The sequence below is a fragment of the Pristis pectinata genome, chromosome 9 (assembly GCF_009764475.1).
Source record: "Pristis pectinata isolate sPriPec2 chromosome 9, sPriPec2.1.pri, whole genome shotgun sequence".
Lineage (NCBI taxonomy): Eukaryota > Metazoa > Chordata > Chondrichthyes > Rhinopristiformes > Pristidae > Pristis > Pristis pectinata.
Window position 1 is genome coordinate 82,575,671 of NC_067413.1, and position 19,150 is coordinate 82,594,820.

Genomic DNA, 19,150 nt, shown 5'->3' on the forward strand with positions numbered 1-19,150 from the left:
AGGATTCCCTAAAGGTTAACTTGCAGGTTGAGTCAGCAATAAGGAAGGCAAATGTAATGTTAACAATCATTTTGAGAGGACCAGAATATAAAAGCAAAGATGTAATGCTGAGGCTTTATAAGGCATTGTTCAGACCACATTTGGAGTATTGTGAGCAGTTTTGGAGGGATGTACTGGTATTGGAGAGATCTCATTGAAACCTACCAAATGTTGAACGGCTTGGATAGAGTGAACCTGGAGAGGGTGTTTCCAATGGTGGGAGAGTCTAGGACCAGAGGGCACATAGATGGCGGAGCAGACTCGATGAGCTAAATGGTCTAATTCTGCTCCTATGCCTTGTGGTCTAGTACAAGTAAACATACCAAAATCTTTTTTAAAAAAAAATTTACTTTTTTCTGTTACTCTACCTGTAACCTTATTTAACTCATTTAATGCTAAACTCTGAGTATGTGGCATTGAAAATCAGTGTGGAATTATTGGATAGGTAATTAATCACCTTTAGTGTGCAATTAATTCATTTTCACATTTTAAACATAGAAATTTTTAACATTGTTCAGTTCTGTTGATATGTTTTAGAATTATTTTCCCTTTTTCCTTTATCTTGAAAATGTTCTCACTTCCCTTTTTCTAAAGACTTTGACTTGCTTTCTAGCACCTTGTCCAATTGTTTATTTTTTTGTTATGTGTGAACATCTCACTGACCTGAACTATTAGCTCTTGGGAAATGATACAGCTGAATTTGATCCTGGATCCATCTGATTTCCATACTTATGCCCACACCATCATTTTGGGGTCAATATGCAGTCAGTAGCTACTCAACTAAACACATCTGGAAGTAGAGCTTTGACCTTGGCTTCTAGTATCAGGACAGTGACATGGTTTTGTTAAGGAGCTTGTGACAAGTTTAATTGTTACTTTGAAGACGTAAGTAATTGAATAGATCATGTAAATAGACTAAATGCATAGAATTTTGAAAGACATTTGAAACAGATTGACAATCAGGACACCCAAAAGTTAAGTTATAAAACAAGATGTTGTTCACATGGCCCTGAGAGTAGTAAATACCCAGTTTTAGATACATTAATATACTAGCTATACAAATTTGATCCTGAGATAAGGGAGCAAAATCTAAAAATTGTCAACACACATGTAGGAAAACTGCCACAAACAGGAAATTCTGGATTAATGATTAGGGTGACCTGGTAGGAAGAAAGTTCAACTTAGTGTGGAAGTATGCAAGGTAAAATATTTCAGACCAAATATATAATTCCTTTAAAAATCAAAACTGGTAGGTAAAACTATAATTAAAAACAAAATTTTTGAATTTTTTTTAATGGGGGCAAAGAATGTGAGAGTAATAGGACAGTTAATGGGCAATGCCATGGATATGGTGCAAGTGGACTTTTAAATAATCCAAGTCTATATGCAAGGGATTAATCAAAAAGACAAAATGTAAGGGAAGTAGCAAATTGGATTAATGTTAGTTAAATGTGAGTAAGCAGAGTTGAATGAGAATTCTTTCTAAGATCATTTGGGTTCATTGTGTTCCCCTGTTATTTGAGTACAAGGCAAAAAGGTATGGTGTTTATATTTATGTGTAGTATTAAAATAAAACTCTTGGTAAACAATTCTGTGGATTGTACATGTCGTACAATGCTATTCATTTAGTGGAATGACCACATAGGTAATGTACGGTAATCAGTATTTTTTGGTTAAGAAGGAAATGGGTGCTTTGCAAAAGAGAAAGCCAAGTGATTTGAAAGAGTGAAGGGATGTTTGGAATTTGGTTAACATTTCAAACCTTGCAATGACAGGATAAAGCCCTAAATGTTACAGAATACTAGGTTTAATTTGAAACTAGGTAATCATGCTGTATCTATATAAAAAAAAAACCAAAGATCCAGTACTCTACCAATTTGGTGCCCGCACTGCAGGTCAAATGCTAGGGTAACAGAGGGTTCGCAATGCATATTCATTAAGATTACGACTAGTATCAGAATGACAAGTTCCTAATTCCGGAGTCAAGAATTCCCTTCACAGAGAACTTTGCAGTACCTTTACATGAAACAAGTGTCTGCATCAGATGTAGATGAATGGAGTTGTGAAACTGAATGCATTACCAAAGTTGGGGATTGAAGTTTAGAGTATCTCAACATTTAAGAAATGGATTAATAATTAGTTGAAGGAAAAGGAAACTAAGAATATTGGAACGTGCCACATAAGATTAGAACTATTGTTCATGTTCATGATAAAGGAAAACATTGGGCAGAATCACCATTGTTTCATTTCTTTGTAAAGTTATAAATTAAAATGAATTTTCATTAGGCTACGGTGTGTTTTATGCTCTCACTATGGTAAAGTTATCAAAACCACGGAAAGCATTCAGTATAAGTTCAACCAGCTGGCCTACTGCAAAGACACAAACACACATGCAGTAGTTGCACGTTAGTACCAGAATGATACTTTATTGTTACTTAGTAAAGTGGTCCCATCTTTGATGCAGTCTAGCTAATGATGTGCTGTAAATATGCAAGACTTGAAATATTTTGAATATAACAAAGGATAATTTTATTGGATTTTTCGAAGAGAGTTAAGTTTTATTTCCAGTCACGTGTTTTAACTGCAAACTGAAATATTTGTTATGTGAGGATATTTTTGTGACTATGTTTTTGTTCTGTTCAAAATCAGAACATAATACTTTGCAATTAAGCATATGACATGAAGTTATAATGCTAATATTATAGTCTTCAACAATCTAAATGCAGTGTAAAGTTTTGATGTTAGCATAATGCTTAAGGAACAAGTGGCTTTTGCTTAAACTGGATGATTGAGCACATTAACCACCTGGACACATTTACATTTTGCCTCCTTGCTTACAATTATATTACAGTTGGTGAGTAGGTGATACAGTGTAACATTATCATAAGCTGACACTTCAACAGCATTGAATATGATGTGAGAATTCCAGAAATGGGCTGTTCGTTGCAGTTGGGTATTAGGTATAGATGTCTGTAATTTAATTGAACTCAATATTTTGTTGTGACTACATATTTTAGCTTGCTGTGTAGATTATTTTTTAAAATGTTGTTGATTTAATGAGTTTATTGATACAAGTTATTCAACATCTATGTCTCATCTTCCAGAATTAATGTTACTCCTTTTTCTGTCTTGTTTAAATTCAGTCATCAATCTAATTCCTATCCACTTTACCACAGATTGCAAAAACAGTCGTGAATGGAATTGTTAGCTTTCGCCGAATAGCATCTTTTTTTAACATTGAGGAACTGAAGCAAATAACAGGATCGGACATTGGACATAAAGACGCAGGATACCATGTAAATCTCCTGGACACATCTGGTAAAAATGGATACTTGCCTGTCGAAGTAAGGAGTAGTTGATAATAATGTTCTTGTATTTTAAGTAAAACTGATATCATCTTGACTAAAAGAACTGCAGAAGTTAAACTCAGGCTATGTTTTTACAGTACTTCAAAAAGAAAAGGCTTTCAAAAAGTGCTTAAAGAAGCCAGGATTAAGTTTGATTTGGAACTTAAGATCGATATTTGCAATGAACATTGCTAATTTTTCATTACACTGTACTTATCCACAGACCTACTTGGTTTTGAAATGGCTCTTGTAATTAGAAATCCATTTCACCAAAGCATCCTCTACTAGGGGTCTGGGACCTCTGTAAGCAGGACAATCAACTGTGTATCTTCCCAAGTATCCTTAATATTCAGTACAAAGTCTGAACTAAGAGTATAATATTCAGTAGTTAATTCAATACTAAATCATATGAGGAAAACAAAATAAAGAGTATGAAAGAAAAACAATGCTGAGAAAGGAAGAAAAGTAATTGTAAAACTTTATTTTTCAGTGCCAAAGATTGTTTGGTGGTAATTAAATTTTATAATTACACTGGGGGAAAATAAATCACCTGTAACAGAATGGGCATGAATTATTTTTTCCCTCTGGTGAATTTCATGGTGATCTCATAAGTAAACATTGCAACAAAACATTTTCCATGCGTTTCATTGGTGAAACTCGGGGCTTGATACCAGTACAGCAAAGTTCCTAGAGGAATAAGGCAGCATTTTCCACAGAGCTACATTTAACCTTGCATGTCTGGACACCTGAAATTGCTGTTTGATTTATTCTCAAAAAGCTGCAAGGACTTGTTTTTTGTTATTTTTGTTATTTGTAAAAACTGTTATTTGTACTGCAAAATCAAGGCCAATATATTCAATGATCCAAGTAGGGATGCAATATTATTTTGGGAATTGTAAGAATTGTTTTGTTTTATTGTGAGAACATCACCTTGATAATGAGTAATCAAACACAATAAATGTTTCTGGCTGATGAGAAAGGTAGTTTAAAGAGATGATGAAAGGAATATACAGTTTGAACTCTTCTGCTAACAGCGATTGATGCTGAATTAAGACAGTTTTAAATCTGTTTTAAATTTTTGTAAATATTAAGAGAAATGGGCAAAGATAAATGTACATAGTTATATCACAGACATAGTCAATAAAATGCCTACTCTTCCTTTTTTCCTGGAAAAGGGTCTCAGTTTTTCATTCTCTCAAGAGCATTTTAAATTATTACTTATTCTGAGGCATCTTGCATTCTCCTTAGCATCTGGTATACTTGGCCTTAAGGTTTGGAATATACCCAACATGCTACTTCAAATTGTTACACTCAGTGAAAATTTCCTTTTACCATAAGAATAAGCCTGAAATCAATTCAATGGGGATTTTAGCTTTCAGAACTTTTCCCTTCTACAGGGCATCTTCAACTAGCTCAATGAAAACAGTGGTTTCAAAGGACTGGAAAAGATAAATAAAATAAATGTGATGGGTGAGGGTGCTTGGGGAAGTAGATAATATAGTAATACTACAAAGGCCATATACTGCAGATATTAGAAATCTGAAATTAAGACAGGAAATGCTAGAAATGCACAGCTGATCAGGCACCATCTATGGAGAGAGAAAAATTAAGATTTCAGGTAAATAACCTTTCCTCAGCTTTATTATAACATATCTAAACAAAAAAAAATAATTGTGCTTTAGAATCTGCAAATAAAGGGAAAGTTAAAAAGACATGAAGTAATTAAACCAGGAGTGAGAAATAAGAATCATAGAATATAATCATAGCAATTTACAATACAGAAGCAGGCTTTTTAGTCTATCATGACTGTTGAACAGAGTCATCTAGCCTCTTCCTACTTCCCAGCTCTGGTCCATAGCCCCGTTAGTTGTGCTGTAACTTGTGCTCAACCCAGCTATATTTTAATTGCGATGAGGATTTCTACCCTCTAGTGGAACTTTTCATTCTGCCAATGAACTACTTTAATGATAGCGTGGGAAGTCACCTTTCCATATTTACTGAGGACATAAAAACATGTGACATTATAAGTAGTGTAGATGGGAGGATAAAATTGCAAAGTGATACTAATAACTTAAGTAAATAGGTAAAATTATGGGTAATGGAGAGGCAAAAGACTGCAGATGCTGGAATCTGGAGCAACAAACAATCTGCTGGAGGAACTCAGCGGGTTGAGCAGCATTTGTGGGAGGAAAGGAATTCTTGACCCGTCTACAATTCCTTTCATCTTTTCCCCCAGTAGATTGTTTGTTGCTCATGATAAGCTAATATGTGAATCTGGAAATGAAAGAAAAGATTCTGTTCTAAATAGTGAGAAGCTAGAAATAGTCAAAATTCCAAGAGATTCATGGGTCCAGATAAAGAAAATAATTGGAAAGGACTAATGGAATCCCATGGAAATAAAAGTCATTGTTAGTAGCCCACACCAGGATAGCATGAGCAGTTCAGCAGATCAGGTAACTGTTAAGAGAGAAAAATTGACCTATGCTGAACAGCTTGCGGGAGAGAATGTGTCATTTCCATTCTTTGTGTAAAGGTGTGCTTTCAGATGTGTTTCCTGTTTCTGCTGATGGGAGAAATCTAGTACAAAGGGTCATAATGTTTAAAGAGGCAGTCCAACCAAGAGAGAAGTTTTTAAAAAAAATACTTTTTGTTCAATTCCCTCTGAAATATTGATTAATAATTTTAAATTACAGATTGATAGATTTTTGCCAGACTAAGTCTAGACCAATGGATAGAATTTGGGTGCAGATCAATCACAATCTCATTGAATAATAGAACAAATTCAAGGGGAGTGCTTTTTCTTGTGTGTTCCTAATTAATGCTGAGGCATCAATTTAAGTTTGGTTGCTTGATCAGATGGGCAGAACTTTGGAACATTAGGTGATCATACCTATTGTTTCATGATTTTGCAAGATTTAAATAAAACGTATAGAAATAGAATGAAGTAGCTTCTATTGAAATGTCCTATTTGGTCTTTAATGGTCATTGTGGATAATTACTTTAAACCTATGTTTTAAAAAAAACTTTGTTGCTCATTACATTTAATTTTAAAAGAATTATTTACCTGAACTTCCTAGCAGCTCATGGAGACAGAAAGAAAAGGTGTTGATTCTTCAGACTACCCAGACAAATCCCATCCAGATGCTGTAATTAATTATTCCAATGAAGCAAAGCTGAAGGAATGCAATCCAAATAATGTGGAACTCCTTCCCAAATGCAGGTGAAATTTCAAATTGATTTATTGATTGTAAACTTGGTGTAGTTAGTTATTTATTGCTTATAACTAAGAACTATTAGTAGCATTGCTATAGAGTAACTTAAAAGTTGTCATTGAGGTGTACAGGACAGAAACAGGCCCTTCAGCCCACCTCACCTATTCTAACCATTATGCCTGTCTATACTAATCCCACATGCCTGGATTAATTTCAGATCCCTCTGTGCCTTGCTCATTCTGTCCAGATGCCCCATAAATGTTATTACTGTTCCTGCCTCCACCCCTGGCAGCTCATTCCAGATACCAACTATTTCTTGTGTGAAAAATTTCCCCCTCAGATATCCTTTAAACCTTCTCCCTCTCACATTAAATCAATGCCCTCTATCAGACACTGACTATCTACGCTATCTATAGCTCTCATAATTTTATATACGTCTATCATGTTACCTCTCAACCTCCTTTGCTCCAGGGAAAACAGACTCAGCCGACCCAATCTCTCTTTATAACTGGGGACCTCCAAACCAGGCAACATCCTTCTGAATCTTTTCTGACCCTTCTCTAGCTTAATCGCATCCTTCCTATAATGTGACCAGAACTGCACACAATGCTTCAAGTGTCACCTAATTATCATTTTGTACAACTATAGTGTGACATCCCAACCCTTATACTCAATGCCTGGTATGTGATGTCCCAACTCTTGTATTAAAAGTTGAAGTCAAGTACACCATATGTCTTCCTCACTAGGTCTACCTGTGTGCCACTTTCAGGGGACTGTGTACTTGTACCCTGAGCTGTCTCTGTTTAACAACACTCCCCAGGGCCCTGCCATTCACCGTGTATGCCCTACCCTGGTTTAGCTTCCCCAAATGCATCACTTCACCCTTGTCTGAGTTAAATTCTATCTGCCATTTCCTTGCCCAGTATATACTGTTGCAATTTTACATGGCCTCTATATCACTAATTTTAGTGTCACCTACAAACTTACTAATCATGCCACCTTCAATCTCATTCAAATGATTAATATATGACAAACAGCACAAGGCCCAGCACCATTCCCTGTTGCACACTAATGGACAAAGTCCTCCAATCTGGAAAAACAACCCTCTACTACCACTGTCTGACTCCTACCATCAAGCCAATTTTGTTTTCAGTTTGCTAGCTCGCCTTGGGTCCCATGTGTTCCATTCTTCCAGATCTGCCAACCATTCGGGGCCTTGCAAAGCCTTGCTGAAGCCCATGTAGACAGCATCTACTTCCCTGTCCTCTTCAGTCACCTCTTCAAAAAGAACTCAATCAAATTTGTGAGATATGACTTCCCATGCACAAACCCATGCTAACCATCCCTAATCAGCCCTTTCCTTTCCAAATGTAAATAAATCCTGTCCCTCTGAATTCCTTCCAATAACTTTCCCAACACTGTAAGGCTCACCAGCTTGTAGTTTCCTGGCTTATCCCTGCTGCCCACCTTAAGTAAAGGCACATCATGAGCTTTCTTTCAGTCTTCTGGTACCTCAGCTATGGCTGATGAAGATATAAAAATCTCTGCCAGTGCCCCATCAGTCTCCTCCCTCACTTTCCATAACGTCAAGGATACACCTGTCAGGCCCCAGTAGTCTATCCACCTTTATGGTGCCGGGGTCAAGGATGTCTCTAAGTGAATGCAGAAAGATTCTTGAGAGGGAAGGTAAGAAGCAGGACCTCAAGGGTAGTCATTTCCGGATTACTCCCGGCGCCATGTGCTAGCAAGGCCCGAAGTAGAAGGATAGGCCAGATGAATTTGTTGCTAAGCAGCTGGTACAGAGGGCAGGGATTCGGGTTCTTGGACCATTGGGATCTCTTCTGGGATAGAGGTGACCTGTACAAGAGGGATGGGTTGTATTTGAACCAGAGAGGGACCAATATCCTTGCAGGGAAATTTGCTACACTGGAAGATTTAAGCTAGATTGACAGTGGGGTGGGATTCTGAGCAGGAGCAGATAATAGGATAAAGCGGTAGCCAGCAAGAGCAAGTTTAGTAATCAGGATAGCCAAGGGCACAGTAAAGGCAGGGAAAGGAAAACGCATTTATTTCAATTCACACAGTTTAACAGGTAAGTCGGACAAACTTGGAGTGTGCATTGGCTCCAAGGACTGGGATGTTATAGCCATAACAGAGACATGGCTGAGAGAAGGGCAGCACCGGCAGATGCTACAGATACAGATACTACATAGCCTTACGTTACAGATCTGTATCACGATACAGATGCTACAGGCGTGACAGAGGTAGAGGTAAGCGAGGAGAGGGTGTTTCCTTTTTGATGATAAGGGACATAACAGCAGTACTTGGAGATGACATTCTTGAGGGATCATCCAGTGAGGCCATATGGGTAGAACTTAGGGACGAGAAGGGGAGGGTCACTCTAGTGGAGCTGTATTATCGACCCCCCCAATAGTTAGCAGGAACTTGAGGAGCAGGTATGTGGAGAAATTGCTCATAGATGTAAGAATAATAGAGCTGTATTAGTGGGAGATTTTAATTTCCCTGATATTGACTGGATTACACAGAGTTAAGGGCCTGGATGGGGTAGAATTTGTGAAATGTGTCCAGGAAAGTTTCCCGAGTCAATATATAGAGGGGCCCTACTCGGGAGTGTGCAATACTGGACCTTCTCTTAGGGAACGAAGCAGGGCAAGTAACTGAAGTGGCAGTCAGAGAACACTTCGGCTCTAGTGGCCAAAATTCTATTAGTTTTAAGATAATGATGGAAAAGGATAGGACAGGTCCACGGGTTAGGGTCCTAAATTTTAGGAAATTAGGCAGGACCTAGCAGAAGTTGATTGGGAGAGACTGTTTGAAGGGAAAGGAACAAATAACAAGTGGGAGACTTTTAAGTGTGTGATGTCAAGGGTTCAGGAGCAGCATGTTCTTGTTAGGGTAAAGGGTAAACCTGGCAAGGTTAGGGAAACTTGCTCGCGAGATATTGAGGCTCTGGCCAAGAAAAGGAAGGAAGTGTACATTGCATTTAGGAGGTCGGGGACGTGTGAATCCCTTGATGACTATAAAAAGATTAAGAATACTCTTAAAAGGGAAATTTGGAGGGCAAATAGAGGGTATGAGATGGATCTGGTAGGTAAGGTTAAGGAAAATCCCAGGGGGTTCTACAGCTGTATTAGGTGGCTAGGGAGAGAGTAAGTCCCCTTGGAGATCAGTAGGGCTGCTGATGTCTCAAGCTGCAGGAGATGGATGGGATTTTTAATGAATATTTCTCCTTGGTGTTTACTGAGGAGAAGATCATAGTTGCTCAAGAGATGAGGGAAACAAGTGGAGATGTTTTGGAGGACAATCGTATTACCAGGGAGGAGGTATTTGCAGCCTTTCAGCACATTAAGGTGGATAAATCCATAGAGCCTGACCAAGTGCATCCTCTAGCTTTGTGGGAGGCCAGAGAAGAAATTGCAGAGGCCCTTGCAGAGATATCTGCTTCATCATTAGCCACTGGTGAAGTTCCTGAGACTGGAAGGCGGCTAATGTTGTTACGTGGTTTAAGAAGAGTAGCGGGGAACTACAGGCCAGTCAGCCTGACATCAATCATGGGGAAGTTACTGGAGAGAATTCTGAGGGACAGGATCTACCATCACTCGGATAGACAGAATCCGATTAGAAGGAGTCAGCATGGCTTTGTGCATGGAAAGTCATGCTTGACAAACCATTTAGAATTTTCTGAAAAAATAACCAAAAGGTACATGAGGGTAGGGCAGTGGATGTTGTCTTTTTGGACTTTAGCAAGGCCTTCGACAAGGTCCTGCATGGTAGACTGGTCTGGAAGGTTAGGTCCCATGGTATCCAGGGAGAGCTAGTTAGATGGACTCAAAATTGGCTCAGAGGTAGGAAGCAGAGGGTGGTGGTTGAAGGTTGTTTCTCAGAATGGAGGCCAGTGACTAGTGGTGTGCCTCAGGGGTTGGTGTTGGGACCCATGTTATTTGTTATTTTTATAAATGATCTGTATGCGAGGCTTGATCAGTAAGTTTGCGGATGACATAAAATTAGGAGGTGTTGTTGATAGTGAAGAAGGTTATTGTAGTTTACAGGGGGATGGTGATCAGTTAGGGAAGTAGGCCGAGGAGTGGCATATGGATTTCAGTACAGATAAGTGTGAGGTGATGCATTTTGGAAAGTCAAACCAGCGTAGGACTTGTACTATGACTGGTAGGGCACTAGGGAGTGTAATGGAACAGAGGGACCTACGAGTGCAAGTGCATAGTTCATTGAAAACAGTGTTACAGGTAGACAGGATGGTGAAAAAGGCATTTAGCACACTGGCCTTCATCAGTCAGGGCATTGAGTAGAGGAGTTGGGACATTGTGTTGCAGTTGTACAAGTCATTGGTGAGGCATCACTTGGAGTACTATGTACAGTTTTGGTTGTTCTATTATAGGAAAGATGTGGTTAAACTGAAAAGAGTGCAGAAAAAATTTGAGGATGTTGCCAGGACTAGAGGGCCTGAGTTACAGGGAGAAGTTGGGCAGGCTAGGTCTTTATTCCTTGGAACGTAGGAGAATGAGGGGCGACCTTATAGAAATGTTTAAAATTATGAGAGGCGTAGATAAGGTGGGTGGTAACTCTTTTTCCCAGGGTAGGGTAGTCCAAAACTAGGGGATGTAGATTTAGGGTGAGAGGGGAAAGATTGAAAAGGGACCTGAGGGGCAACTTTTTCACGCAGAAGGTGGTGAGTATATGGAATGAGCTGCTAGAGGAAGTGGTTGAGGCAGGTACGATAGTATCATTTAAGAAACACTTGGATAGGTACATGGAGGGGGGGGGGGGGGGGGGGGGTGCCCTGGAGGGATATGGGCAGAATGCAGGAAATTGGGACTGGCTGGGTGGACAACATGGTTAGCACGATCTCATTGGGCTGAAGGGACAGTATCTGTGCTGTATTGCTCTATGACTGTGTATTTAAAGACCGGCAACACCACCTCCTTCATAATGTTGATATGCTCCAAGATATCACTGTACCCTCCCCTGAACTTGCTAGCTTCCATTAAAATAAGATAAGATGTCTTTATTAGTCATATCTACATCGAAACACACAGTGAAATGCATCTTTTGCATAGAATATTCTGGGGGCAGCCCGCAAGTGTCATCACACTTCTGGCGCCAACATAGCATGCCCACAACTTCCTAACCGGTACGTCTTTGGAATGTGGGAGGAAACCAGAGCAGGAAGCTCTGACAGGAACATCGTGGCCCTGAACTCTTCCTACCTCACTGTTTGCAAGTGAGGCTTTTAAATGTCTCTCCCAATCAACTTTTGAATTCCTGTCTGATGCCATTGAAATTAGCCTTCCTCCTATTTAGGGCTATAACTTGAGGACCAATCCTATCTTTTTCCATAACTATCTTGAAACTAATAGAAAATTGTGCTTTTGTATGAAGTTACAAGCAAGATATTAGGTGTAAAATCATTGTGATATTGTAAGACAAATTAGATTGTTGAGAAAAATAATGTGTTTTGTTAGTTTTTCTCATGTCTAAATTTCTGATCATTACTTTTTAATAAAAATCTGAGACATGGAAAATGACACATCAGTTGGAACTGGTCCAATAATGCTGTTGATTCATGTCATTGGTTGCACTGTGAATAGAATACTGGAGAGTACTCCCTTTAGAATACTGGAACATTTTGTGTAGGTGATAGATTCATGCTATTAACTCATTTTTATTGAAATATTTTTATAGAAATCTAATTTGTTGTATTGTAAGCATAAAGGTCACTCAATCCTTTGACTTAAAATCAAGATAGGAAATTGTTTATTAATCCAAATGGATTAACATGTAAAGAAGTTGATTCTAATCAATTGAATCAATATGAACAGTATTGTTAAACAATACTCTGTACTGTATAACCAAGGGGCATAACTCCTTGGACAAGGAAATAAAAGTAAAAACAGACAATTGCTTACTATATATTTTAAAAAATGTTTTAAAGATGTCAGAATGAGGAACATAAGTCGTCAGTATGCAACATTCTAACTAGCTGCTTCTTTCTTGTTTTGTAAATGTCAATCTCAAAATGTTACAATCTCAGTTGAAATTAAAATGATTCAATTTTTTAAAATTTTCTTTTATTTTTTTAAGTATATCAGGGGCTGTTCTTTATATGCCCTTCTACACTCTTTGCTGAACCAGGATTGATCCCTGGCTTGATTATATTGCTAGACAATGAAGCTGCAGATTGCAATGATATATATTTCTCCTGCTGCAGGTGGTCCACAGTGTGTCATTGTCCAGTTCTAAGCTACCAGATCTGCTCTGAGTCTATCCACTTAGACCAATGGTAGTGCAATAAAACACAATGAATGGTACTTTCACAGTGGGAACATTGGCATTGTAGTTGATAATGAGGGAAAAATCTATCTGCGGCTTCCTCTACTGGAGGATATCAATAGACTAAATGGGTGTGCACAAAATAGGCCAGTGGACTTCATACTGGAGGTGATGTATCCTTGTAGGGCAAACAAGGCAAGGAAATAAGTGGAAGGACCTATTTCCCTTGGCAGAGAAGTTGGTAACTAGGGGGCTTTCTTTGTTGTTTTTTTTCTCGGGATCAGCCCTGGAACACTTCCTTCTTGATCTCTATTAACTTCAACTTTACACTACACTTGGTTAGACATTGAGGTCAGTCTCACTTCATCTTTGTAATTTAAATTGTGTACCCTTGTATGAGCATGGATATAAAGTGATGGTAATATAAGGAGAAATTTACTTAATTAGAATTTGTTCAGGATCTGGAAGTCGCTGCCTGAAAGGATGGAACAGGCAAATCCTCATCCTGTTTTTAAAAAGTTCTTGGATAAGCATGTAACCTGCAAGCTGAAAAGTGTGACTAGACAAGTCTACTTTGAGTAGCATGTTCACGCTGAAGACTTTTTTGTGTATATTTTGCTGACGAAATGGTCTTTTGTGATACAAACCTTTATGATTCAAGGCTGTAGTAAAGTTCAGTCCCAGTGTGGTCCTCAAATTGATTATCAAGAATCAAGTGGATTGTAATAATTTTTAATAAAATTATATATAATTTTTTCCATTATGTGGCTTATATGAATGGATTGGGGTAATCGGTTGAATTGGATTTGCCTTGATTTTTGTGGACAGTATATAAAAATAGAATAATTTCATGTTATTGGGAATTTTCCATTTTTTCAAATTGATGGTCAGCTTGATTAGAAGGATGTATTGTTCTGTAGTTTAGATCTACAGCACTACATTAAGGACGTGTAGCCTTTGCTATGTCCTGCATGAAGCAATTGTTGCACCATATTGAAGTCTCTTTACTGAAGGGAAAAGAAAACACGAAGGTACAAAATAAAGCAAAAGGCTACTTACAACAATGTAAAGCTTGAAATTTCCGTAGTCCACACTAACAAGTTCAATATTGCAAAGTGTAAAATAAGAATAATCATTCCTTACCAGTAGGGCTGTCGATCAACATTAATGTGTTAATTTTTTAGTGCAATTAATTGCATAATTTAAAAACTGTTGTTAATCACAATTATTTTCATTGCTAGGTAGTTGTACTTGTATGTTGTGATTTATTTCATGTAAAGTATAATGTAAAAAGGAATAACTTCCTTTAGCATTTTAAATATTCTGTGCCTTGCAGATTGAAATGTTTGGACTTGCATTGGGCCTGTGTTGTAGATACTTTTAATAAATAGTTCACTGTCCAGAAATCTGAATAATGTATTCAGTGTATGTTACTAAGAAACAATTTTTGATCTTTAACCCCAATCTATCAGAATGTCAAAGGTTCCTTTGAAAACACAATGCACAGCAGTTACCAGACAATTGGAGTATTCATTTAACTGGAGCATTTATTCAGATGAGGATTTGTTCTCTGTACATTTTAAAATAAAATACAGCTGCTTCACCAGAACAGATTTACCCATGATCCCCAGAGAGTAGGTACATTAGAGCAGTAGACACATATTAGGGCTGCCCCCCTGTGATACATGGATCTCCTGCAACTGTTTACACAAAGATAAATGTCAGGCCTCGCCAAAGCCAAGAGCCACAAGTTTATGAGGATCTATAATTGTCATTATCTTTTTGTCACCCAAGGGTTAAATCTTAACCTGTTTTCATATTGCTGTTGCCGCCTCATAATAATTTTATATGTTTCACAAATCTCCTTATGTCTGTCTCTTTGGATAAATAACATCCATCTGCTTTTACTTTTATTATGTCTTTAATCTCATTTGTAGTTTTAAAGTTGAAAATCTAAGTTTTGCTCATGTTATCTCTTCAGGGAGGGGATATTGCTCATGACTTTCGTTGTGAATGTTTGAAGTAATAATAGATTATTAACTGTCCATTTTGTGTCATCACTTGGTTTCAAGCCTTAAAACATCTTTCATTAGAATTGGATAAAAATGTAGTTTAGAAGATTATTCAGAATGTTATGGTTGTGCTGGTTGTTTGGTATGGCTATTCAATTAATCTTATTTTCTGGCTCTTTTCTCATAACCTTGCAAGTACTTTTTCCCTACAAGTATTTATCCCATTGTATTATATTTGCTTTCGCTGCCCTTTGGGGGGGGGGGGGGGCGGAGCGGGTTGGTATTTCAATTCACAACAACTAGGTATTACATTAGCTACCCTCCAATCCATTGGAACTGTTCCAAAGTCTAAAGAAGATTGGGAATTGAACACCAACGTATCCATTGTTTTTAGGGACACTTCTTTACATACTTGGGGATGCACACAAGTGAGCCCTGGGGATTTGTAGTCTTTAATCCCCTCAATTTCAATTAATCAACTGCCCCAACTTTTCAGCCACCCATTCACCTGATCTTTTCTCCTGTTCCTATACTCGCTAGCATGTAGCACAGGAACCTATGTAATGGAGTATGCACCATTTCAGTAATCCTTTTCACCAACTTAGTTCATTCTGGCATTCCATTTCCTACCTTCTGCACATTAGGACCCCTCTCTCCTTCCCTCTCATACTTTACTACAGTAAAACTGTGATCTGGCACACTCAGGTGGTGCCAGGCTAGTAGATTTTCTGGCCTACTGGATATTACTCCATGGTACCTGTATGCACTTTTAATTCATATTGTTTTTTGATATTACATGCTGTCATAAATTTTCCAGTGAACCCATTAAGTTTAAAGGGAGGGTGGAAAATGTGTTCCTGGTGAGTTTAAAGGTAGCACATGAATTGGGGCGAGAATGTTCTATGTTCTAGATGAGTTTAAATGGAGCATGGGAACCAGGCCTGGTGAGTTTAAAGGGAGGGCAGAAACTGGGGCCCTAGTGAGCTGAAGGGAATCTGGAGATCAGGGCCCTGAGAGTTTCAAGGTAGCACAGTAAACATCACTTGGTGTGGTCGACACCAAAACATTGGGATTTCCAAATAGTCGGAGAGAGGATTATTGGAGTTTTACGGTAAATGTATAAAAATAACGAAGGTTGGCTTGCTTACTGAATTTTGATTAAATTGAGGAGAACCTGTGCAGGAGTGAATTGTGTAAATGCTTGGAAAGAACAAGGTTTTGGATAAATTTACTTTAATTTGAGCATGCATCCAAATTCTCTCTCTCTTTATTGAGGGCAGCACAGTGGTGCAGCTAGTAGAGTCGCTGCCTCAGTGCTAGAGATCTAGGTTCAGTCCTGACCTCTGATACTGTCTGTGTGGAGTTTGCATGTTCTCCCTGTGACTACATGGATTTCTTCTGGGTGATCCAGTTTCGTCCCACATCCCAACAATGTGTGGATTTGTATGTTAATTGCCTGTTGTAAATTGACCCTATATGTAGATAAGTGGTAGAATCTGGGCAGAGTTGATGGGAATATAGGGAGAATAAACAATGACATTATTGTAAGATTAGTGTAAAATGGGTGGTTGATGGTCAGTGTGGACTCGATGGGTCAAAGTGCCTGTTTCTGTGCTGAATCTCTCTGATTCTATGACTCCATGAATATATTTCTCTACATTTTAAAAATACAAAGTTAATCAACATGACTGTTGGGGAAAAATACAGGATTTTTGGTATTCATTATCTTTGAACTTGATTACAGATGTTTATGCATGTCAAAAATTACTTAAAAACTGAATGCAATATTTTTCTTTTTCTAGTACAAGCAGTGTACTGGAGATCCACAACGGCTATTTTTCATGGAATAGCAATTCTGAGAGATCTGTCCTTCAGGATATCTCACTAAAAATTTCCAAAAGTAAAATTACAGTTATTGTAGGCAAGGTAAGGTAATATATTTGTAAATCTTTTAATATTATTTGTATTGCAATGGTGTTTCTTATGTGAAAGATCATGTTAGATTGCATTACCAGAAGGAATACAAATAGGTGGAGGGGAATGTACTGTGCTGTTGCTGCAAAAAGTAAAGTTTCATGGCATTTATACCCTGGTATGAACTTGAAGCCACAATATAAAATTAGGCCAGTTTGAGGTGTTGGAAATGATGGGATTTGTTAATTTGAAGTAAAGATAGCAAAGCCGGGCCATTTAAAAGTAAAACTGAGGCATGAGCGACTGCAGATGCTGGAATCTGGTGTTTATATTTTTTTTTAAAATAGAAGAAAAATAAACTGCTGGAGGAACTCAGCAGGTCAAGCAGCATCTGTGGAGGCAACGGGATAGTCGATGTTTCAGGCAAGGCACTGCATCAAGACTGAATGTGTAGAGTGGAGATGGCCAGTATAAAGAGATGAGAGGGAGGGGTAAGGCAAGAGACTGGCAGACAATAGGTGGAACCAGGTGAGGAGGGAGATGGCACTACCTGCTCTAAACAAAGTCAGCATATTCCACCATTTCCCTGCTTCTTCACAGATATAGTTGACTGGAAATTCAGCCATGTAGACCTATTTATTTCAGTTCTATGTACCTAAAATGGACTTTCCTGGAATGAAACACAACAATGACCACTTCTGGGTGGTTTTATGTCACTCCAGAAACGAAGTTATTCCGTGTTAGAAGGGCCCATAATTGGCCCCTCCTGTGATTACTAGATTTCAATAGCACCATGCTAGACTGGGACCACACTGTTAAATCCTATTACTTTACTTCTAACCTTTGACCCTGTGGAAACCACCAAACTCATTTCCCAGTCCCTAATTACCAGAAACCTCAAAGTCTGACCTAGCCCACTGTTGCCTCCATCAATCTGAGGGATTAGCTACTTTTACCCCTCCTCCCCAGGAATTGATTGGTCCTCCAATGTAACACCATCAACCTTTGGCCCCAATCTGACCTCTGACTATAACCCCCACAAATGTCAGTCTTGGGCACTGTATTTTCCTGTGCGTACCCTACAGTGCATCTGGTAGAGTGAGCCATTGTTTCACCTCTAAGATTTCCAGTTTATACTGACCCTCTGCTCTCTTACCATTGAGCCCAATTAGCCCATCAATTCTTTGAGTTGTAACCTATTTTATGTTGAATGTTTACTTCACCCACTTCAAATTGGAACTCCCTTTCCCTTCTCCCCAGTTACGTGTAATGCTGGGATTCTTCCCCAGCTGTAAATACAGGAATTCTGGTTCTCATCTCTGAATCCCTTGGAAAGAACCTGGCTAGAATCTGCACAACTCTGGCATCCATTTGGAAATGTACAATCCTTGATCAATAGCCATTTGACTGAGGTACTGCTAATCCTCCAAAAGTTGGCATCAGCAATAGAATAAGAGAGAAAACACAGAAGACAAAAGAAACTTTGTTAGCTAATTGATGTCAATTTTTGTATCTTTCAGGTTGGGAGTGGAAAATCATCCCTTGTTTCTGCCATATTAGGAGAAATGATCCCTGTCTCTGGTCATGTAGTATGGAGGTCAGCTGATCAACCTGTGGCTTATTCAGCACAAACAGCATGGCTGAGAAATGCCTCTTTACAGGATAACATTTTGTTTGGAGAAAGCTTTGATGAAGAGCGTTTTCAGACCGTGATTGATGCCTGTGCACTTCAGCCTGACATTGACATTTTACCAGCAGGGCGGCTGACAGAAATTGGAGAGAAAGTAAGTGCACTGAAGGACTTATGGGTAACTTGTCTTGATTTTTGTTGGTGCAAGGCTTTAAGCAACATCTCAAAGGAGGAAAGAATGCCAAGGCAGTGAAAAGGTTTAGAAAGGGAATTTAGGAGCTTCGAGATTGAAGGTACAGCCATGAGTAATGGAGTAATTAAGATCATGGAAGCTTAAGTGTCCAAATTAGAGGAGCATATAATATATAGGGATAAAGGAAATTAAATACTTAAGGGTGAGGTGATGATAATGGTATGCATACAAGGTCTGAAGCTCTCCTTGAGTCGATTGTGATATCAAGATTCATCCTCGGGTAATTGCCAGAGGGAAAGATGGAGTCGGGGACAGATAAAATAGGTTTAGTCTTTCCACTGTTTATGTGGTAAATATGTTTGTTCATCTATTACTGGATGTCCAGAAAGTGGTGTGACAGTTTAAAGATGGGGATGGGTCAAAAGGACTGGTGGTAAGGTACCATTGGGGATCACTAGACGTAACAATGTGGGAACAGGAGGAGAAGTCGTTGT

The 19,150-nt window shown here is 38.6% G+C and overlaps 1 protein-coding gene across 7 annotated transcripts in view; it reads left to right on the top strand.

Annotated features, from left to right (window-relative positions):
* Positions 1-19,150, top strand: part of LOC127574066 (ATP-binding cassette sub-family C member 9-like) — a 132,254-nt gene that overhangs the window by 85,737 nt on the left and 27,367 nt on the right. For all 7 annotated transcript variants that reach the window (XR_007956859.1, XM_052022697.1, XM_052022700.1 and 4 more), the window contains 4 exons: positions 3,216-3,383; positions 6,464-6,606; positions 16,722-16,845; positions 18,354-18,617. Coding sequence is in view for 6 of the 7 variants with exons in the window: in XM_052022697.1 (XP_051878657.1) it covers positions 3,216-3,383; positions 6,464-6,606; positions 16,722-16,845; positions 18,354-18,617 (699 nt within the window). In the remaining variant the exon portion in view is untranslated. The remainder of the gene's footprint in view (positions 1-3,215; positions 3,384-6,463; positions 6,607-16,721; positions 16,846-18,353; positions 18,618-19,150) is intronic.